This window comes from Bos indicus x Bos taurus, chromosome 6, assembly GCF_003369695.1.
Source record: "Bos indicus x Bos taurus breed Angus x Brahman F1 hybrid chromosome 6, Bos_hybrid_MaternalHap_v2.0, whole genome shotgun sequence".
In the NCBI taxonomy this organism is placed as follows: domain Eukaryota; kingdom Metazoa; phylum Chordata; class Mammalia; order Artiodactyla; family Bovidae; genus Bos; species Bos indicus x Bos taurus.
In genome coordinates this window covers 65,602,541-65,627,249 of record NC_040081.1, presented here as the reverse complement: position 1 = coordinate 65,627,249, position 24,709 = coordinate 65,602,541, and the positions used below count along the sequence as shown (strand labels likewise).

General features: G+C 36.2%; 1 protein-coding gene across 1 annotated transcript in view; it reads left to right on the top strand.

Annotated features, from left to right (window-relative positions):
• GABRA4 (gamma-aminobutyric acid type A receptor alpha4 subunit) overlaps positions 1-17,556 on the top strand; it is a 77,028-nt gene extending 59,472 nt beyond the window's left edge. Inside the window, exon 9 of the mRNA XM_027544414.1 lies at positions 15,049-17,556. Coding sequence (XP_027400215.1) covers positions 15,049-15,582 — 534 coding nt within the window. The 3' untranslated portion in view covers positions 15,583-17,556. The remainder of the gene's footprint in view (positions 1-15,048) is intronic.
• Positions 17,557-24,709: the final 7,153 nt, after the last annotated feature.

Below are 24,709 nucleotides of genomic sequence, written 5' to 3'. Positions count from 1 at the left end.
TGCTTATTTAATTTCTCTGCACAGTACATCGTGAGAAACCCTGGGCTGGATGAAGCACAAGCTGAAATCAAGATTGCCGGGAGAAATATCAAACACCTCAGATATGCAGATGACACCATCCTTATGGCAGAAAGCGAAGAAGAACTAAAGAGCCTCTTGATAAAAGTAAAAGAGGAGAGAGAAAAAGTTGGCTTAAAACTTAACATTCAGAAAACTAAGATCATGGCATCTGGTCCCATCACTTCATGGCAAATAGATGGGGGAACAATGGAAACAGAATAGACTTTATTTTTGAGGCTCCAAAATCACTGCAGATGGTGACTGCAGCCATGAAATTAAGATACACTTGCTCCTTGGAATAAAAGTTATGACAACATAGATGGGCTGTTAAAAAGCAGAGACATCATTTTGTCAACAAGGTCCGTCTAGTCAAGGCTATGGTTTTTCCAGTAGTCATGTATGGATGTGAGGGTCGGACTTAAAGAAAGCTGAGCACCGAATAATTGATGCTTTTGAACTGTGGTATTGAAGAAGACTCTTGAGAGTCCCTTGGACAGAGAAGAGGTCCAACCAGTCCATCCTAAAGGAAATCAGTCCTGAATATTCATTGGAAGGACTGATGTTGAAGCTGAAACTCCAATACTTTGGCCACCTGATGTGAAGAAATGACTCATTTGAAAAGCCCCTGATGCTAGGAAAGATTGAAGGTGGGAGGAGAAGGGGACGACAGAGGATGAGATGGTTGGATCGCATCACTGACTTAATGGACATGAGTTTTGAGTAAACTCCAGGAGTTGGTTATGGACAGGGAGGCCTGGCCTGCTGCAGTCCATGGGGTCGCAAAAAGTCGTACATGACTGAGTGACTGAACTGAACTGAATTGAATGAATATATGAATGGATAAATTTAAAACTTTGTTATGTTCCTGAATCCTGTTGCTGTATGGGTCTTCAAGTTGGATAAAAATTTGAGAAATAGACATTGATTTTATGATACACATATAAAGATGGTAATCTAAGCCTCTGGACTAGTTTATTCATTTCCTGAAGACTGGAAGAACTGAAATGTCTGAGGGTTGAGCCCTCTGGAAATGTAACATTTTAGGATTCGTATTTGAGGAAGAGTATTCCACACTGAAGAGAGTATGTAAATGGAACATGCCTGGATTGTGGAATTTATTGGACCCATTTAACAGAGAAAGAAATAATCAGCAGTGTTAGATGCTGCCAAAGCAGTATGTAAGATGCAGATATTTAAAAGTTCTTATTGGATTAAAATACAAAAAGTTGCAAGGGAAAGATAGGAAGGGAAATTAATAAACAGTGGGTTGAAGAGTAAATGACCATGGAGAAGTGGAAACATTAAGTGTAGAAGATGTTTCCCTAAACTGGCAATGATAGAGTGGAATCTGGAAGGGCTCAAAGGTTAAGGAGTTGTGGGACTTGATATTTTCATCCCCTTCTTTGTAACATGAGATAAATTTTAGTATGTTCTATGTTGGGAAAGTGCAAATATTTTTTAATTGCTAGCATGATTAAGTAAAACAATATTCCCAGGATTGTTGATTTTATGCTCTCCTCAAACATCCATCAGCCCAGAAGGAAACCTTTTAAATGGGAGTCCTTACTTATCTCTTCCTATAACTGTCAGATCAAGGCAAATTGGGTTTTAGCTGATGCTTAGAGAAGGCAATGGCACCCCACTCCAGTACTCTTGCCTGGAGAATCCCAGGGACTTGGGAGCCTGGTGGGCTGCATCCATGGGGTTGTGAAGAGTCAGACACAACTGAGCGACTTCACTTTCACTTTTCACTTTCACGCATTGAGGAGAAAATGGCAACCCACTCCAGTGTTCTTGCCTGGAGAATCCCAGGGACAGGGGAACCTGGTTGGCTGCCGTCTCTGGGGTCACACAGAGTCGGACGTGACTGAAGTGACTTAGCAGCAGTAGCAGCATTGCTCTGAGGAATGGAGATGATTGTCTTCACCGAGGAATAGGAAATAGCATGAATTTTGAAAAGGACACCCAATGTAGTGTTCCCATATATTTCCAACATTTTCTGAGGTAGATATTTACAGTATTCATTCAACATTAGTTCTATTGAAAAAAATACAATGAATATCTGAGTATAGAAATAATGGAAACTTCTATTATAATAATTTATCTCACAGGGACTATCTACATTTTTGTTCTAGATTATGAATAGCAATATCAAAATGATATTTCACAAGTATTGATCACTTACCAACTTCAGGTAAAGTGTTAAGCACTTTATGAATACTACTCCATCAATAACTCTAAGAAGTTATCATTATTATCTTCATTTTAGCCAGGAGAAATATGTAGCACAGAGAGGCTAAATAATTTCTCCAAGGTAACCCAGCTAGTATTTAGAACCTACAGTTCTGACATTGGTTTTTAACTTTCAATATACTGCCAACAAGGATAAAAATGAGGATAGATATTTGGCAGCTTTCAGTTTTAGAATTTATTTTGTAGATGTCTGTAGAGGGCAAGGGCTTCCCTGGTGGCTCAGTGGTAAAGAATCTGCCTGCCAATGTAGGAGATGTGGGTTCCAACTCTGGGTCAGGAAGATCCCTTGGAGAAGTGTACAGCAACCCACTCCAGTATTCTTGCCTGGGAAATCCCATGGACAGAGGAATCTGGTAGGCTACAGTTCATGGGGACCCAGAAGAGTTGGACACGTCTTAGCAACGAAACAACAACAAATAAAGGGCACATTTCCCTTGCTGCATACCAGATATTTGTGTCTTTTAGTTTCTGGCCTGCTAGGCTGAAGTGGTTATGTTGGTGATATACATTAATGTGCTGATGAGCCATTTACCATAAATTGCAACTCAGCTACTGGTTTAATTCCTGCTAAATTTGCAATCTGCCTTTACTGAAGTGCAAAATTGGCTTTCTTGTCCTAAAGTGGTAGAACATGCAAAAGAGTCTAATACCTTATTTTCTAGCTCAAGTAAGATTATCTAGGCTCAGAGAAAGTTTTAAAATTTTCACTTTGGATGAACAGCTGTTTCAACATGAGAGCCTTATTAAACACCAAATGGTCTTGCTAATCCCTCATTGAAAACTGCAGGTAATAGCGTGGCACTTCCTCCTCAGGATAAGTCACGTTATTTCCTGGAGAAAGTCCAAATGGCCTCAGCGATTTGTGGGGTTATCTGTTTGACAACTGGTGTTGTGGTAGAATATCAATTTGTTCTGCTGACTGAATATGCTGTTTTACTATAGATGGAGATTTGTAATGAATTGTGTTTAAAAGGTAATTCAACATACGCTTTTATGACCAATTGACTGTGCTTCCATTCATAAAGTCTAGGGAATGGGATTGATGTTTAAAATACAAAAGCATATGCAATAGGTACTTAATGAGTCCTTTTCTGCTACATGCACATGTGCGCACACATTTACTTTATATATAATTTGGCACATGCGTTGTTGAACTTCATTTACTTTAATTATTTGCAGATAATTACATGTTCTCTTCCCTTGTGGTTCAGATGGTAAAAATTTCTCTTGCAACGTGGGAGACCTGGGTTTGGGAAGATCCCCTGGAGGAGGGCATGGCAACCCATTCCAGTATTCTTGCCTAGAGAATCCCCATGGACAAGAGGAGACTGACAGGGATGGGAGCCTGACAGTCCATGGGATCACAAAGAGTTGGACACAACTGAACAACTAAGCACAGTTTGAAGAATCATTTTCAAGTCAGAAACTAGAGCTAGTGTTTATGTTGATATCTTCCCTGGATTACAATTAAAGTTGAAATTGCAGTGTCCTATGAACCCGAGGGGGAGATGTTTTAGTTTTTCCATAATTTTGAGTAGCAATTTTATAAGCATCTTTCGAAAATTATATATTCAAACCGAACGTAAAGTCTATGGAAGGAAGTTGGAACACAGCTTCCTTTTTGCAGAAGAACTTCATAAAAATGGTTCATCATACAGAAGATGTGTATTTTGAATGACGGTGATGGTTCATTTTTCACACAACCCAAAGAGAAGTTTTCTTCAATTAAAAAGAAATTTTGCACTGCTAGTTTACCTTTGTGGTTAAGATAAAATTTTCTATACAGTAAATCACCAAAATGTGGACCTATTTGTAAATATTTATTTAGGTCTGACTGTAGACTATAGAAGGTATATGGGAAACAACGTATTATCTGTAAGCATATTATGACAACTAAGCACCAAAGAAGTAGGGCAAATATTAGGAAGAACAGAAAAATTCGTAAGAATTTTACAATTTTTACACATACTGGAAAGGAAGGATTAATCAGAGGAAGATTTTTTTGTGGGATAATGTGGGTCAAACATTAGTACAGTAGTTACCTTATAATAGAAATTGGATTAATGTAACTAAAATCCAAATCTGAAAAACCAAGCTGTTTATAAATGTTGCTTAACCTGGTTTGGGTTGTGTGCACATATTTCAGATAAGTTATGCTTTCTTCCAACTCCATTATGGTAGCTTTCTAACATGGCAAATTAACATATATTCTGTAAGCAACTTCCTGAAGTGGCTAAAATTGTTGCTTTGGGATGCAGATTATGACTGTAGCTCATTTTGACTGTCTGGTCTTAGAAGTAACCAACTTTCCAAGGCTTCAGTGTCCTTATTGGGAAAATAAGAATATTAATACTATTATATTACCTGGGTGGCTGTAGATAATGTTTTAGGTTATTAGTGTAGGGCTTGGTCCATAGTAAGTGCTCAATACATGGTAGAGATGTTGATAAAGATTCAAGACTTCTGTTTGGCAAGTGCTAATATCAGACATTAATTATTTAGAGTAGCCTGTGAATGTGAAGCATTGCTTTAACAGTCTATTTCAAGAAAATACAAGGGTAAAAAAAGAAAAGGAAGATTTTAGAACGTCCTCAAGGGATTTCAAATTTTAACTGACAAAGAAGGTTATTGGCCTTCTTTATCCTTACACCATAGAGAGAAATCTTTGAAAATTGTCCTCCTGCCAGCAGGCAGGCCAATTTTCCTTCCTCTAGCATCCCTCTTCCCTATGGTTAATACTTGTGCATGCGTGTGTGTTCGGTCTAGTCCAACTCTTTGCGACCCCATGGACTGTAGCCCGCCACGCTCCTCTGTCCATGGGATTTCCCAGGTAAGAATACTGGAGTGGGTTGCCATTTCCTTCTGCAGGAGATTTTCCCAACCCAGGGACTGAGCTTGTGTCTCCTGCATTGACAGGTGGATTGTTTACCAAAGTTTACCAAGTCTTAACTGCCATCCAGGAATGTGGTTAAGACTTAATCATCCCTAAATTTCAGCTTATGTGTTACTTTTACGAAGAGACTTTCCCAGCAGTCAGGCTATGTCATGTACTCCCTAATTAAAAATTTTTTCCATGATAGAATTTATTGCTTATTATAACTTCTTAATAATTCCTGGTAGAAGTTGTAAGGCCTGTGCCTTTTCACCTCTGTACTCCCCATGCCCAACAAGATACTTGAAAATTTAGACACTCAATACATATTGTTCAATGAATGAATGAATTGGGTAGATCAGTGCCTTTGATAAGTCCTTCATTGCTTTTCAACTTAAATGTAGATATTCTGTTACTCATTTCCAACGAGAGAGGAAGCATGCAACCTGAGCCTTTTTTCCTAAAAATGAATCTGTTAAAGTCATCATGAATGTTTAGATTCAGTGGGTAAACATTATCTAATGTTCCAGAGAAAGTCGGCTTCCTTTAGGTAAGGCTCTTGGCTCATCAAAGGCTTCCTTAATGCAGAATGGTTGTGATTTTACTAAATGACTTGGCTGCTAATTCTTCAGCTTTAGAACTTTCTCCCCAAGCAGAAGTACACTGCAGATCTAGTCCTGATAAATTATTTCTTTTTAGACATTGCCCCTGTTGTCTTTGCTGAGGCAGATAAAATTGTGACTCAGACTGCTTGCTATGCCAGCCTCCTATAGGATTGGCAGGGATCTGAATTTTTCTGCATGGCTATTTATTATAGCACAATTTTATTTTGATCAAATCATATGAAGTCTATATTAAGAAAAGCATTGTCCAAATGTTTTCTAAGTTCAAATACAATTTTCTGAATATTTTCAAGCTGAAACAAATCATTTTCATAGGATGATGTGGTTTATTAAAAAAATGAATTTGTTTGGACACCCAAGTTAGAAATTAAAAACCATGGTAAGATTTCTTTTGTAATATTTTATCAGGTATCTACATATATTACCTTTAATTTTAAGTATTAAAAATATCCTTAATATAAAATATGAGCAAAAGTTATAAATTATTTTTAATGACTTTTTTCAATACTTAAACACATGTATGTTTTGAAATCCACGATACATATACATACATTGTCACATGAAAATCATCATCTGAAAGGAAAATAAAAATATTTTATGAAAAATATTGAGTAGTTAAAGAAGGACCTGGAGCTAAGTCCAAATTAGAAGCTTAAATGAAAATCCTGGTTGACTCAAGTCCTCTGATTAGGATTAAGGAAAACTGAAAGGAACTCAAGAGATATCGTGGAGAATTCATATCTAAGCAACTTTGACCAGTTTAGAAAGATGATGTCGATGCCCCCCTGGTGGATATATGGAAGTGTTTTCATTCGTTAAGGACAAAATTTAAAATGTTACAAAGAAATCCATGCTTAATTCCTGTTAAAAGCATCTCAATTTCTCTACATATCTTAACTCAACCTAGGATTTGGGGGGTTATCAAAAGAGGATACTCACTCAGTGGAGAAGAGAGAACAAACTAGAAACAAAATACCTGAGAAGAGAGAACTGTTTAGGTTTTGTTTTTTTTTTTTTTTCCTATGAGAAAAAGTTAACATTCATTATTTTAAAATATTAAGATGTATGTCTTAAATGTATTAAAGTTAGATGATTATCTTAGATTCCTGAGGTTGCCATAGCCAAATAAGATAGATCAGTTGAATTAAATAACAGAAATTTATTTTCATATTTCTAGGGACTAGAAAATCCAAGATCAAGGTTCTGGCCATTCAGGTTTCTGATGAGAGCTCTTTTTCTGTTTGCAGGTGACTGCCTTCCTGCTGTGTCCTCAGATGACACAGAGAAAGGGTTTGCTGGTGTCTCTTTCTCTTTCGTAAGGACATTAGTTCTGTCTGATCAGGGCTTCATTCTTATGACCTCATTTAATATAACTTCCTTAAAGATCCTATCTCCAGTATAGGACCTTGAGGAGTTAGGCTTCCAACATATGAATTTTGAGGGGCCATAATTCAGTCCATAGCAATGATTACAACTTTTTAATGTTTCACTCTACCTTTTTTTGACATTTGTTGCCTTCTGCTATCCCCAGTTTGGTGTCTTTCATTGTCTCATTTCTTCTAATTTAAATGTGGAAAAAAGTCCTTTGGCTACTGTCATTTAAATAAAAAAAAATAAAAAGAGTGATACTATAATGCCAGACCAGTATTTCCACAGATACAACTCTTTTTAATATTCCATTATATTGAGAAAGTGGGCCAGCCAAACTGAGTTGCCAAAGTTCTAATTGTGAGCCAACATTCTGGGTATGTCTTTTCATAGCATAGTGAAGGGTGAATATCATCCTATAGGTTGGATTACAACAGTTCCTCCAGTCTTTTCCCTGGTTACCAGTTTCTAGACTTTACTGGTAGTTGGAATGTTTCAGAAAGAGATCAGTGAACTGATATGTTAATACATGAGACGCTTTTTAAAAAATATAATTCACATCTTTTCTGGACATTGAAATACTTGTGGCTATTGTTTTTCTTACATATAGCTTTGGCATATGGTTGTGTTTGTGGTTGTTGTTCAGTCAGTAAGTCATTTTCGACTCTGCAACCCCAAGGATTATAGCATGCCAGGCTTCCCTGTCCCTCACCATCTCCCAGAGTTTGCTCAAACTCATGTCCATCAAATCGGTGATGCCATTCAACCAACTCATCCTCTGTCGCTCCCTTTTCCTCCTGCCTTCAATCTTTCCCAGCATGAGGATCTTTTCCAATGAGCTGGCTCTTGGCATCAGGTGGCTAAAGTATTGGAGTTTCATCTTCCACATCAGTCCTTCCAATTAATATTCAGGGTTGATTTCCTTTAGGATTGGCTGTGTGAGTCACTCAGTCGTGTCCAACTCTGTGACCCCATGGACTGTAGGCCACCAGGGTCCTCTGTCCATGGGATTTCCCAGGCAAGAATACTGGAGTGAGTTGTTATTCCCTTCTCCAGGGGATCTTCCTGACTCAGGGGTCGAACCCAGGTCTCCTGCATTACAGTCAGATTCTTTACTGTCTGAGCCACCAGGGAAGCCCAGGATTGGTTGTGGTAGTTGGTTAATTAAAAGCATGTTAGGTAAGTGTCAGGTGCAGAAGAACCACTCGGTAAAAATTAACCATTATTGCTGCTGTTGCTGTTTTCCCAGATGAGCTTTTTATATTTGTCTTATACCATAGGATTTACTCTAGAATTAATTCTTACCTTTATTATGTCTAAAATCTGTTTTAATTTCATTATTGCATTTTATATTTCCTTGTATTTATTCTAATTTTTGCCAGCAACATCGTTTTCATGGCTGACTTCATCACAGACTGTCTTCAGCTCCCTCTACCTTTCTGATTATTCAAAGCAGGCACATTACTTTTATAGAAACATAGAAAAAATTTTCTAAAATCTTGTTGTCTGTAATGATTTGTTCTTGAATGACATATCTTTTTATTTCAGAAACAGGATCTTGTTATCTGCCTTCTGAATTATTTCTATACAATATCCTTTGATGCCTACTAGGTACTGAGTGCCTTGCATGCATTGTCTTATTTATTCCTTATGAGGAAGGACCATTATTACTCCTGCTTTAATAAGAACTTTGAGGTTTCAAGAGATTTAGTAAGTTGTCAAATATCCCACAGCTGATAAATGGCAAATTCAGTGTTCGAGTCCAGGACAGTCTGATTTGATGACTCACAATTCAGTTTAGCCAACATTTCCCATTTTCTAATCCCTGATGACTGGCGGTAGCATAACTAATAAATAACATGTCCTCCAAATAGGGTCGGAGAAGGCAATGGCACCCCACTCCAGTACTCTTGCCTGGAAAATCCCATGGACGGAGGAGCCTGGAAGGCTGCAGTCCATGGGGTCACTGAGGGTCGGACATGACTGAGCGACTTCACTTTCACTTTTCACTTTCATGCATTGGAGAAGGAAATGGCAACCCACTCCAGTGTTCTTGCCTGGAGAATCCCAGGGACGGGGGAGCCTGGTGGGCTGCCCTCTATGGGGTCACACAGAGTTGGACACGACTGAAGTGACTTAGCAGCAGCAGCAGCAACAGCCATCTATTTAACCTACAAAGTCTTGGCAAATAAAAAGAAGCACTAGGAATCACTGTGAAATAAAACTAACCAAAGATCACTTATCTTCAAGAAACCCTACTTCTTTCAACTTCTAAATATGCAAGACAACATGAATGAATTCTGTAAGACCATATTCTCTGGTAATTCCAAATTGAAAACATAAATTTCTTATCCCAGTGCCTGATATTGAAAGTAATATTTCTACAGCTTATGGAAATGCAAACACTGAATTAAAAGCTAACATTGGGAGGAAATGAAATACAATAAATAGAGAACTCGGCATTTTCATTTCTACATTTTGTTGTTCAGTGTGTGTTGGAATCCCCTGGTAACAACTGATGAAATATTTAACATGTTTATTTGTAGGGAATGTTTTTCATTTCTGTTCGGTAACATTTAAAAAAAAAAAAACACTACTGAAGGTCTTCCATGAATCATTACCTTGGGATTTAGTTTTTCATCTGCTCTTACCATTTATTGTTTATTTCTTTATTAAATAAGATGTGTGTCTAACCCCTGAAGCCCTGTCAGAACAGGCCTTGAATAAATGTCTTTGCATGATTGGATTTTTTTTTTTTGGTACGTGACTCATTGATATTCTAGAAGATAAACCTGTTCATTATTAGCCTTGTTTGTTTTTAATTTAGAAGGGTTAAATTACATTTTATTAAACTTCATTAGCTTTTCAAATAAGCAAGATGAATGTGGCTTGCGTTCTGCATAGTCACTTTATCTCATTGCTGCTAGAGTAATAAGTTGAGATGAATTTTCTCTTTGCAGTTGATAATACTTCTTTAGAAATCGTGTCAGATCACAGTCATGATTGACGAATTGCTTGGATTTGCTCCTGTTTGCCTGTTGCTGCTTTAATTTGTTGGTAATGTTTAAATCTGCCACCTCACATCTCTATCCGACAGTTTCCCTTGCTTCAGGCTATTGTGACTAATGACAAAATGATCTCAAACTAAATCATTTTTTAAAATTCAAGTGAAGCTTAGGTGCTTTTCTTGTTTGTAACCACTGTACATCTGCTGAATACTGATAGAGATACTCAACCCTGTGCATGAAACATAACCTCACTCTGACTGACACATTGGTGGCTCCAATACTTGAAGGCTGTGTGGATATTATTCCTAGCGAGTCCTGTGCCAGTTAGGTTAGCAGATTTCTCAATCCTTTTAGAGTTTGTCATCAGGGAAAATGACAACTACTTTTTACATTGAGGACCTTTAGACATCAATGCAAAATAACTTCAGTATCATTTGACTGCCTGGCAAAGAGCAAGGATTTAAGCCTTGAATCAGTCTAGTTCTTCTCTGCTTTTGTAGGTTATGATATTTAGAGTATTGAGACTTCTTAGGCATTCTTAGTCAGACCTGGGTTCAAGTCCAGATAATTTATACACCTTAGGTGTTATCTGCAATATTATGGACATATGTGCGTAAACAAAGAGATAGTCATCTGAAGGTCAGATAGAAAGTTTCTGAAACTTGCTCTTTAATCTGAAAAGGAATCTTGACTCTGTATTATATCCATTTCAGTGAAATTTATTAAAAATGAAGTAGATGCCTGCTATGTGCATTAGCTTACTATGATTAATAAGATAGCTTTCTATCCTAGAAGTTCACTAATACTGTAAAACTGGGAATAAAAAGATTTGATTTTTTTTCAGATGGTAATCCTAGTGGCATACTTCATACTGCTTCCTCTACTTTCATAAAGTCTCATGCTTCATTGATTCTTTTTTCCAGTCACAGACTGATTCTGCCTCTTTGACTTGAACTCACTGTTTTCTCGAGACATATTCTTCAAGTCTGTGCTTATATTACTTTGATATTTAAAACTTGCCAGGTAGTGGGTAGTGTCAATATAATTTTCAAAACATCAAAAACATGAGTCATACAAATATGGAATTAATCTATGTCAAGGTTTTGTCTAATTCATTAATTAAGGGGGATACTGCTGCTGCTGCTGCTGCTAAGTCGCTTCACTTATTAGTAAAACTGGCTCAAAATCTTTTTGGGAGGAATGCCTATAAGTAACCATTATTATTGTCATTTGAAAAGAACACTAGAATGAGACTGCTAGATTAGATACAGAATTAGTTAATATCCTTCAGGGAGTCAAAACCATAACCTTTGGTGCTCCTTTCCACTGAACAGTAATCTAGAAGTTAATGTGTAACTCACAGTGTTTGGGGTCAAATCCAATATTAAATAGCAGAATCAAACTCAAGTATACTCTCCACGAGACTTGATAATCCTTGGGCAGACTTTTTAAACCATGCTCCACAATGACATTGCAGGGACATGCTGTATTCCTTTCTGATTTCCAAGTCTTGAATAATTTTTAAACAATATACTTGACTATTACAAATACTTGACTAACTCCTGTAGGTGTAGTTTATGAAGTTCTTTAATGTCTCCCCCATATTTGAGTATCCAGAGGCTGTACAACATGGCAGAACACTCAGTTAGTCACTCACTCTGTGACTTTCATGCACCATAACCCTTCTTCTGTGATTTTTTTCTACTGCTGTGAGCTGCATGCATGCTCGGTTGTGTCCCATGGACTGGGGCCCGCCAAGCAATTCTGTCTATGGGATTTCCCAGCAATAATACTGGAGTGGGTTACCATTTACTCCTCCAGGGGATCTTCCCGACCAAGGAATTGAATCCGCATCTCTTACATCTCCAGCATTGGCATGCGGGTTCTTTACAACGAGTGCCATGTGGGAAGCAATCAGTTATATTAGAACATAACTCACAGTTGGTATTTCAGAATATTTCAAAAGGATTCTAATCTGGAAGAAAGGAAGACAGGGTCCTACAAATGTTCTTGTGCTTCCTTCTGAGGCACAGTTAAGTCACTTATAGTTTCGCCTTTTAAGATCTCACTTTTAAAATTCATTAGGCAGGATTGAAACAGTCTGTGGAGCTAACTATTCCATATTACTGAGGCAAGGCTCTTCTGAGGACTCCACCAAATGCTACCTAAATGTTGAGATTTTCCACTATGTCTGGAGGGAACATGCGCTCTTCCTGGCTTGGTATGTGCTGTGCACTGTTTTTTCTAATCCTGTCAGGTGGTTCTTTTTGCCTTGGGTAGTTAACTCATGCTCAAAAGTGGATCTGTGCAAGCAAAATTCTCACTGGGGACTCTTCGGGATTTTGGGGCATTTTTTTCCCCCCAGTATCAAATTCTCTGCTATTTTTTCCTGTGAATTCTAGCCACCTTGATTTCATCACGTTCTCAGCTTCATCTCCTCAATGTAGGGGGTCTGTCAGATTGCTCGTGTATTCTTTCCTCCACCACAGCATGTAAACTGAGTTTTGTTTTTTCTCTCTCAGTGATTGTGTCCTGTGTTCTCTAATGCTCAATCTCTTAAAAAACAGTTGTTTTACAAATTTTTTTTTTGTCATTTCCTATGAGACAGTAAATTCAGTTCCTGTTGCTCCATTTTGGCCAGAAGCAGAAATCTCCAATTCTTAGAATTTAGTCTGAGGGAAAATAGGAGTTTCTAAAGATTATGGGCAACCCAATTTTTGGTGGAAGAAGGCAGTATGCAAATATCATGCTGTATTTGAAAAGATGTATTTCTCTCTTGCTTCTCCAATCAGCCCTTTATTACTTTCTTCCCTTCTTTTCTTAGTATATTTAATATTTTGCCACAGCTTGACCCTTCATTCTATTTTACTTTTTCTTATATTTTTGATTGCATCATGTGTGTGGGAGTGCATATTATCTTCCCAATGATAGTATAAACTCTTTAAATGTTGTGGATATACCTTATTATTTATATTTTTCATCTTGAATGTAACATCTTAAAATTAATTCTGTAAAAAGGGATTTAAAATCTGAGGATTAATCAGGTGATGTTTATTTTTTTTTAATTTTATTTTAAAATTTTACAATATTGTATTAGTTTTGCCAAATATCGAAATGGATCTGCCACAGGTATACATGTGTTCCCCATCCTGAACCCTCCTCCCTCCTCCCTCCCCATACCATCCCTCTGGGTCGTCCCAGTGCACCAGCCCCAAGCATCCAGTATCCTGCATTGAACCTGGACTGGCAACTCATTTCATACATGATATTATACATGTTTCAATGCCATGCTCAACATCACTCATTATCAGAGAAATGCAAATCAGGTGATGTTTATAATGTATCTTGTACAGGAAAAGCACAAGGCAAATAATGATACCTTTAGCTTTTAGGTTGATGTTAATTTTGGTTTCACTTGTTTCCACTCAAATTATGTGACATATGTGAGACTACAGTTTTTCATGAGTTCAGCTGCAACCTGTTTAGAAGAATACTCCAGGCTGACATGAAAAATACTTCCTAAACCTTTTCAGATCCTGCTTTGCCTCTGCCTGTTGCAAGGCTTTTTCTTCTCTCTCTACTCAGGGAACTTGAAGCCATAATTCACAAGTCTATGAGATATGTATGGACTGAACGCTTTCAACTTGTTCAATAAGTGTAGTATTGGAAAAATATTTTACATGTAAAATAAATATTTCTCTGTAAAGGGAGCTCACAAGTAATTTTGTATAATATTATCCATAAAGTTCCTTGCAAGTTGGCTCCTAATCATCCACTTGTGAGCTTTTCTTCATCATGTGTCTCTCTCCTCTGTACTTCTCCATCTCCTTACCCACCATTTATTTCATAAAATGGTGGGAAAAGAGGGTGGAAAAAGCAATTACAATATACCTTTAGTATAACTTAGAATAAACATAATCAAAGAGGAAAGATTGTTGCAAAAAGTCACAGTATCTTCTAAAGATAGACATGATTATTTTGGGAATTGTTTGAGCAATTGCTTTCCTTCATTAGTATGGACAATCTATAGTTGGCTCTATGGTTATTTATCATGCCTGTCAAAATATAAGAATTTTAATGCTTACCATCTGTATTCAGATACAGTCTTATTCTATACATAAAATCATTTTATGGAAAACGGTGAATTCCATTTTGATTTAAACACTATTGGTAAATAGTTTGAACTCAGATATTAATGAATGATATGGTGATGATATTTATATTATAATACAACAGTTTATTTAAAAATTATTTTCCTTTCTATTCACATTATTAATTGTGGTGAAAAACTAAAATGCATTAGGACTTCTAGATTTTATATAATAATGTCAATGTAAGATTATGAAAATAATTCCCAGAGATTTAGAAAGTAAGGTTTTGGAGTTCCTGTCTTTTTAAAGGAATATTATACACATATAGATGGCTATTGTTTTTATTCTGTGCACAAAAATAGATATCATTCTTGTTTATAAAGCAAACATTTACTAAACTCATTGAAATGTATACAGCATATCAGTAAAACTGTAGAAAGATGTTGTACAGTTATCATCATGAACCCTTAAAGTAAAGTCAAGTATAACTCTAGTTCAAAGTTCTAAAAGCCTAATCTTTCCATAGATTTAAATTCTAATTATTCATAAGAATGGAAAATATTTTGAAATAGAAGATGCTTCATTCAGAGTTTCAAATATATATGTGTCCTTTTTAAGTTAGATATTCTTAAGCTTTCACAAAAAGCTGAATGACTGTAGCACATTAATAAAGGCTTATGAAAACAGCTAATTTGTAAGTATTTGATCCATTTAAATTTTGTATAATTGCATAAAATTATGTAACCAATATAATTTTTAATATACCTTTTCAGAACACAAATGCCAATTTGAGCATGAGAAAAAGAGCCAACGCCTTGGTTCACTCTGAATCTGATGTTGGCAGCAGAACTGATGTGGGAAACCATTCTAGCAAGTCTTCCACGGTTGTTCAAGGATCTTCTGAAGCCACACCACAGTCTTACTTAGCTTCCAGTCCAAACCCATTTAGCCGTGCAAATGCAGCTGAAACTATATCTGCCGCAAGAGCAATTCCATCTGCTCTTCCTTCTACTCCTAGTAGAACTGGGTATGTGCCCCGACAAGTCCCAGTTGGATCTGCTTCTACCCAGCATGTGTTTGGATCAAGACTGCAGCGAATTAAGACCACAGTTAATAGCATAGGGACTTCGGGGAAGTTATCAGCCACTACTACTCCCTCTGCTCCACCACCTTCTGGATCTGGCACAAGTAAAATAGACAAATATGCCCGCATTCTCTTTCCAGTAACATTTGGGGCATTTAATATGGTCTATTGGGTTGTTTACTTATCTAAGGACACTATGGAGAAATCAGAAAGTCTAATGTAATTTTGTTGCTATAGTAGTTTCCTAAAAGATGATGAACTTCACACAGAATGTCTTTTTAAATGTTTTTAAAGATAAACAATTGTTCTTTACAAAAATAAAAATTCCATGTAATTTTTCCATTTAAAAAATTCAAGCCAGTCATTGGGAGAGTTAATTAATTCCTTAGTGAAGGGAAAGTGAGCTATCTTTCATTTCAGAAAGATGATTTAAATAGAATCAATTCAGTATTCAAATTAGATGGAATACAGACTATCCTGAAAAGTTGGGACAAGCAAAACAGGGCTATTAGAGATCCATGGTGCATATTTATGCATTGAATTTTGAAAATAGTCTATGGTATTTTCTAATGCACACTATGAATATCAACCAACCACCCTAAATTTCCCAGTGGCACTGCTCTTAATCAGAATCGTTGGATATGATATGCCACAGTAACTTCTGGAGATCCTCTTAGTATCTTCAAGAAAAGGACTTTTCCTCTTATATGAAACAATTTAAAAAGGCAAATGGAACACAACAAATACTGACCAATAGAGTGAAACCTCTGCTGCAACAAAGACAGAGACCAGGAGAAATGTGTTCCTGCCATGTGCTGGCCAAACAAGAGTTAACAGTTGACTAGAAAATCTGTACTTTGAGCCAAAGTTTAACTTATTGTATGAATTCCTTTTGATAATAGTTCATTCAGTTATATATCCTTTCAACATATAGTTATTCAGAGCCTACCATGTTCCAGGCACTATGTTAGACACTGTCTCTCTAGAAAAGCTCTTTCACCTTTACCTGCACTTTTACTCAAATAGGAGAGTGAGTGCATGCTAATGAGCCATCAACTAGCAGAGGACATTGCTTTCTTTAGTGTAGGAGGTTTATTTAGAGTCTGATGACATAATATTCATTTCTGCTATATTGATAGAGGATTACAAGTGTATTATTCACATAGCCACTTTTGAGATTAGTACACATTAACGCAACTTCAGCAAGTGACTTCAATGTATAATTAAAATGTGGTAAAGATTGTTCTCTTAGTGAAAAGCACTGTGTACCTCAAAGTAGTAATCTGGGCACTGTAGGACCCTATAGATTACCTGTCTCAAACTTGATCAGAATCACATATAGAATTTGAATAGAAGCAGAATAGAATTTGATTAGAATCACAGAATCATCAGAATCAGGAATTCAGTACAAAGCCTTTTAGATACTTTTCCCAACATAGAGCTATATCAGCTGGTGAAATACTAAGCTTCTAGGGAGTTTTTGTGTCCATAGTTCATATTTTTGGGAAGTTTTATGTTTATTCTTGGGGGAGTTTTTATATAGTTTCATAACAAAGGTGAGTATTTTAAAATTATAAGAACAGTAAAAGAATGGAGTAAAGGGAAAAAAAATCATGACTTGGGGGTAGGATGCTACTGAGGCTGTTATGCAGTTTATCAGGATTTTCATGTGCTGATTTTCCTTTTTTTTATTAGGTAGGCTTAACAGCTTTATTAATTTTCTTTCAGCAGTCCTATGCCTCTAAATCTAGGCCTAGTTTTTTTTGTTGTGTTACTTCCAAGATTTTTCTTCTGTACTTCTCTCTTCCTGATCTGGGGTATGTGAATGAATGTGTTCTGGATGTTTGGGGACTATTTTGATAGAAATGGCCACCTTGTCAACAGTATTTCTTATTTTTTTAGAAAATATATATATTAATTTGCATTAGTTTTTTAGTTGTTGAATTGCCTTGAAATGGTTGTATATGAGACCTATAAAACGTGCAAATACTAAATATTAATTTGAATCATATCTGAGAATTCCTTCTTGGCTATGTCTCTAGGTGTTTCTTAGAATCATCAATAATTTTAAGGCTGAAGAATATTTTAGAAATCATCCAATCCAAACTCCTCATTTACAAATTGATGCCAGTAGTATGAAGCCCAATAAAATTTGTATATGTGTATATATTTAATAAAGAATACTTATAACAAAAAAGCTGATAATAAATTATTTCATGAATGTGAGTAGATTTATAGCCTTCAGGATGATGTTTGAAATTGTGGTCAGAAGCTATGATTGTTCTTTATTCCAACAAAATGACCGTATTTTTTTGGTGAGGAAAATGCTCCTTGCTTGTCAGTTGGCCTATTCTTAAGAATAGTTCATTGGCTTTCTTTTTTTTTTTAAAGAAATTCTTCTCCTATCAATTCTTGCAGATTTTTAGGGAATAAAAAGAAATGGTTTTAGATTTGTAGATCAGTGATACAGGTGGATTCATAATTTTGTCTTTACCTTTGTATGTGAAGAAGATTTTTAAAATAATTCAGGTAGCCAAGCAAAGAGAAAGGACAAAACTAACCAAAGATTCTTAGTTGTTAAATGGAAGAATAAATTGACCAGAATGTTTAATCATTCTTGTGAAAAGGAATTATTTCTATTGCCCACAATGTTAGTAGTAAAAATATACAGTTTGTTTTTCTTAACTCAATTCCATCAAATTAATTCAAAGCTAACTTTTTAAAATGATCTTTTCTATCTTTTCAATAACTCAGAGATGCATTAATGGAACATTCTTGTGAAGAACCAGTCACATTTCACCATGAGAAAATATCACAAGTTATTAGGAGAGCCCAAATCCTGGCAGTTTGTGGAAAAGAATGACTATAAATGGTACCTTTTTATGTCTCTATCTTTTTATTTTTGGCTGCATCTTATTTGCGGCACTCAGGATTGTCATTGCATTGTGCAGGAACTTTTGTTGCAATGCACAGACTATACATTTGTGGCAAACAGGCTTCAGTGTGCTGCGGGCTGTGGGATCTTAGTTCCCCGACCAGGAATCAAACCCACATCCTCTGCATTGCAAGGCAGATTCTTAACCACTGGACCACCAAGGAAGTACTTATCTCTATCATTTAAAGATGAAATTCAGAATTGTTTCCTTCAGTACCAGGATCTATATTCACTAGCTGCTACGTAATTACTTCCAACTTCCAGGTATGACTAGGGATGATAATATATACTTACATGATTAATCCACAGTTGAAAAGGGCTTGCATTTTGTGTATATACAGAGTATTTGAATAATGTGTACTTTAAATTGAACCTCACAAACCTTGAATTTGAGTTGGCAGAGAGTAGAATCACCCTGTTTTACAAATGGACATGAATCATAGAGAAGTTAGTGACCAAGATAAAAGCAAAAGTGCTGGAAAGAACTCTGAAAGGTCATTTTTCCATCATTTAAAATCAAAATTAATGCAAAAATTGATGATGAACAAAATGCTTAAATTTTAAATAAATATGGGATTGGTATTAATAATTTATCTTTTTGCATCAGCCTCTAATATTGCTTGGCATGGCACTGGTATAGACAGTGAAAGAAGAATGCAAGTAATTGTATGTCTGTTGATGGAGAGAAAAAAAGAGTGATGGCAGGGAAGGCTTCACAGAGATCTTAAACTGAATTTTGTAGAATAACTGGGAGTTCTTATCCCTCTGCCTACTCCCACAAACAACAAAAGCATATTTTCACCACCCTCTGAGGCATGAAAAGAGATACAGATTTTGAACTTCAAGAGGAAACTCTTTCAACAGATTGTTCACAGTACTGGGAAGCAAGGTAAACATGAGGAAGTGAGAGTTGCTGATGTTGGAAAGACCTGCTGGGACAGAGAGAGTTTTGTGTAAATTACTAAAGAGAATAGATATGATCCTGGATTAGTGGGAGTTTAATGAAAATCTTGCAGGATAATAAGATGAAAATGAACATGCTATGCTTCTGTTTCAGAGAAATTATCTAATTGCCATAAGAGCTATGAAATAGACGGCCATAAATCTAGAATTAGTAACAGAATGGTGATATCTCATTTTTCTTTTCTCTCAATCTTTGCCTTCTAATTCTTTTTTTTGTACCCCAATGAGTTCATTGTCATTCATAAAAATATGTGATTTTTAAAAAATAAATATAGGTATCACAGAAAATTAAGAACCATCTCAAAATCCCACTGCAAAGAAATTGTTAATATTTCATGAATATTGTGCTAGATACTTTTGTACAAGTGTTTGTATTGAAGACTAGAAAGACCGATTAAAAGACAGAATCCTGTAAATTTGAGCCAAATGTTCCATAAATGAATGCTCTTAAATAATTTTTAAAATATTCCGTTTATCTTTATCTCAACTTAAGATAGAAATACAAGGATAAGACCGAAGAAATTATTGAAATTTAGATAGTCAAAGCAAAAGGTTTGAAAGATACCATATCTTTTTACCCTAGATTTCAGAATTTATTTCAGGATTTTTCCCCCTATTATGGGTCTAAATCGCATTTTTTCAAAGTGTTCTTTTGTTTCTCTAAAAGTGTTTAGTTTTGTTTGTGTTTGTTTTTTAACCCTCTGTTGTAATTTTCAACTTCATAATGGTTTTGGTTTTCTTCTTTTCCCTTCCTTTCCCACTCTGTGTCATTTCAATTTTTCATTTCTCTCTTCTTGTTTTTATAGTCTCTGTTAAATTTTTCTTTTTGAGCTTTTGACTCTCTTAATGAGATCATGTCTATAATTTATTTGAGGCTATAGAGAATTATTTATACAAACTTTTCCTTCATTTCCACCCCAAAAATGTTTTCTCTAGTATGAACCTCATCTGCATTTTCATTGTGCTTTTGTTCTTTGCCTTCTGGGCTGATTTCTGTTAATCACTGAATGAAGTCAGGTATTTAGCCAACTATAGTGTGGGAAGTTGGAGAAGGCAATGGCACCCCACTCTAGTACTATTGCCTGGAAAATCTCATGGACGGAGGAGCCAGGTGGGCTGCAGTCCATGGGATCGCGAAGAGTTGGACACGACTGAGCAACTTCACTTTCACTTTTCACTTTCATGCATTGGAGAAGGAAATGGCAACCCACTCCAGTGTTCTTGCCTGGAGAATCCCAGGGACGGGGGAGTCTGGTGGGCTGCTGTCTATAGGGTTGCACAGAGTCGGACACGACTGAAGCGACTTAGCAGCAGCAGTGTGGGAAGTGGTAGGAGAATGATTAGCCCACAGCAGCTTTTTAAATCTCAGGTTTCAAGCTCATCTCCCCAGATTTGGTTTATCTTCTGCCTAGAGACCATATTATTTCTCTGCTGTTGACATTTGGGGGGGTCAATGTGCCTCACAGTGTAGAACTCTCGGTTTTACTTTCTCCATGTTGTTGGTATTTTAGTGGTTATTGCTGCTTTCCCCAGCTTTCCCACTGTAATGCCAGTGGTCCGTATTATGCTGCAGTCTGTGTCACAGCTATTAGAGTCTACCAGCAATTTTGTCTTTACCCCCATATTCTACCATCTGGGAATAAACAACTGGAAACTCATGAAGACAGGATTGTTTTTCTCTTACTTTTTCACACTCTATATTATGGTTATTTCAGTCTTTGGAGGACAGTGTAGGACTGTAACATTCAGTGAAATCCACATCCTGTCAAGATATGTGTGCCAGTCAATATTCTTTCTACTGTAAGTACAAATGTTTCTCCATTTGAAAGCTATTTATTATAGTTTATGGTCAATTACTTGTAATTATAGATGTGTTTTTCATCCCAATTTTTCATTATTATATTTTTGGGAAGGATTTCTTAGGAGCAAAGTGCATTATAAATGTCTGTATTTCACCCTTTTAAATTGAATCCATCTATCATTTTTATTTCCATTAGATCAAGGTTGACCAGATTATGATTTGCTGATATCATTTACTGACAACCAGAGCTACCTGGTTTTCCCTTCTGCTTATCAGGTGTCATTGGAATCAGGTATTCAACCTACATTAAATCTGTTATGACAGTGTTGATAGAAAACACTTCCCTTTGGGGGAAGGAAAAGAAACTATAATACTAGAAAATAAATATTATTGCAGTTAACCATTGACTGACATAGTCTTTCTCAGCCATCTATATTTGTGAACAGTAGTCTACATTCCAGCTTTGCAGGTTTGCTGATATAATGGAACATGTTTGTTGTCATTTTACTGATTCCATACACTGTATTCCAATTTAATATACAATAAACCAGAGCTTTAATTTTTTAACATACATATAAATTAGTATTGGTCGATGAGGTAAGGGTCTATGATTTTAAGGAAGCGTTACTGTAAATTGAATTAAAATCCAAAGTGTTCATGCCAAACTGTACTCTGTGTTATAAGACATTGAATGGCCATAGTAAATAAGAAGCTAAATTTTCCATTGGTTTATCCTTAATGATGAAAACCTCTTAACAATTAACTGAAGAAGAAATTAAGTATTCTGTCTGGCTTTTCAATTGGAATGTGGCACAAATTGAGGAATAAAAGCTTATCTGCTTGCCCTCTGACTGATTTTGTTTCCTTAATTGTACAATTGAAAATATTCCTTATCATGAAAGTAAAGAACAGTAATAACACATATTTTATTTTATCATAAAAAACTAAATTTGTCCTCCTTTGAGCTTCATTATTCTTTTTTAATCAGAATAGCAGATAGTTAAGTGTGGTATTTAAAACAGCTCAAAATTCTGTAATAGATACACATGTTTTGATTTCATGGGGATGCAGTTTTCTTACAAAGTACCCAGTTCTGGAGCTTATAGCAACCACATTTGCCCCTGTGAAACTGATGATTTTATTCCTGTAAGCATATTATGTATTTTAATGAGTATAATACAAGGAAGAGCACATAGTCATTATGATTGTGCTTGGGCAGATTTCTTTTGAAAAAGGGATATCAAATATTGGTTTCGTATTTTAAATAATTCATCAGGAGATGAGTTTTTAAAACTCTCTTTAAGCAAACTTTCCTTGCTTCTCAAAGTTTAACTTGTTACTAGAGGTACTTTTCCTTTGCTTCTTAAAAACAATATACTTGAGCATGGCATGGTGAATAATTCAGTTTTCAATTTTCACTGGAGAGTGAGTATTTAAAATATTAAGGATTAAAATTTCCATAAAATTTGATCACAGATACTTATGTCTTAAGAGACATATTTTGGAGTTGAACTCTGGAATCATTAAAATACAAACATTGTATCTCTCTAATGCAGTTTTCTATTTAAAACAATAAATATAAATATCTTTGGAATATTTGGGGGGGTGCTTAAGAACTTTTCTTCTGTTTGTAAATATGTTTTCTTTAAATTGGTCACAGTATCGTTAGTGACAAGATATGTCACTTTTGAAGCCCTGCCCGTATCATGAGTATTTCTAGTTTTTCTTACCTTTAATTCCCTGCATAACCCATACCATCATCTAGGTTATAGTTTTGCCAAGCTCTCATAATTGGGGAATTTATTTGTGGGTGATGTGGTTGAAGGTAATTTATAAGGCCCATGAGATCTGATATAGCACAATAAAAGCCTGTAACTAGCTGGTTTTGATTAAAGAGGTATCAAATTTTCTAAGTCAAAATAATGTATAGCTGTCCATGGTTTAATACTAACTTGTGAAAACAAAATAAAATTCTGAGAACCTAAACAATGCTAACTTATAAAAATATGTGTGTTTATGTTTTTAAATATATAGCTCAGAATAATAGTGTAATTATTTTGATGAGATGAAGCACTTTGAACGTTCTGATGGTCTTTAATGAAATTTTTAAAAAATATAATGTATTTTGAAGCACTTTTTATGTAACCCTTCTTACTCTAAAGCAACTGTTTTCTGAAGAAAAATTCAGCTTTCTGAATTATACCTTTTAAAAAGGAGAACACCTGAGAGATAAAAAGTTGACCACAAATTTTCCGTGATGTACAAGCACATGTGCATATCTGAATGCATACTAATAAATTACATAGTATTTTTGTTTTGGTTGTTTACTTTTCAGTTCAGTTCAGTCGCTCAGTCGTGTCCGACTCTTTGCAACCCCATGAATCACAGCACGCCAGGCCTCCCTGTCCATCACCAACTCCCGGAGTTTACCCAAACTCATGTCCATGCAGTCAGTGATGCTATCCAGCCATCTCATTCTCTGTCGTCCCCTTCTCCTCCTGCCCCCAATCCCTCCCAGCATCAAGGTCTTTTCTAATGAGTCAACTCTTTGCATGAGGTGGCCAAAGTACTCGAGTTTCAGCTTCAGCATCAGTCCTTCCAATGAACACCCAGGACTGATCTCCTTTAGGATGGACTGGTTTGGACCTCTTTCACTTTTACAAGATATTAATTTAGTCCCTTCATACTTAACTGTATTTATTCAGTTAAATGTGATTCTTGTTGTGGACTGAATATTTGTGTCACCCAAGATGCATATGTTGAATCTTGACCTTCCATGTGATGGTGTTAGGAGATGGGGTTATGGAGAGAGAATTTGGCTTACATAAGGTTGTAAGAGTGGAACCCTTATGAATGGGATTAGTGCCCTTATAAGAGTCAGATGAGTTTACTTCCTCTCTCTGCTGTTACATGAAGATACATTAAGAATTTGGCAGTCTGTTGGACTATGTGGGCACCTGATCATGGACTTCCAGCCTCTGTAACTGTGAAGAATACATCTCTGTTGTTTAAGCTACCCAGTTCTTCAATCATGTCCAACTCTTGTGACCCCCATGGACTACAGCCCGCCAGGCTCCTCTATCCATGGAATTCTCCCGGCAAGAATTCTGGAGTGGGTAAGCTATTCCCTTCTCCAGGGGATCCAGAGATGAAACCCGGGTCTCCTGCATTGTATGCAGATTCTTTACACAATCTATGTTATTCTGATATGGCTGCCTAATCTGACTAAGGCAATTCTTTACTCTTGGGAGAATATTTCTATTAAATTTTTAATATTTAGATTTGTGTGAGTGGTTGTTCAGTCTCTCCATCATGTCCGACTCTTTGAGACCCCATGGACTGTAACTCTCTAGGCTCCTCTGTCCATGGGATTTTCCAGGCAAGAATATTGGAGTGGGTTGCCATTTCCATCTCCAGGGTAGCTTCCCCACCCAGGGATGGAGCGCATACATGTTTCCTGCATCTCCTGCATTGGTAGGTGGATCCTTCACTACCGAGCCACCTGAGAAGCCCAATATTTAAATATGTAGCCCCTTTGTTGTGTAGTGATTTGTGTTCTGCTTTAAAAAAAAAAAATTGAAAGTTATATTGATCACCAGATCCGATTTCCAATTGAAATTAATTTGCATTAGAAAATACCTGCCTTTTATA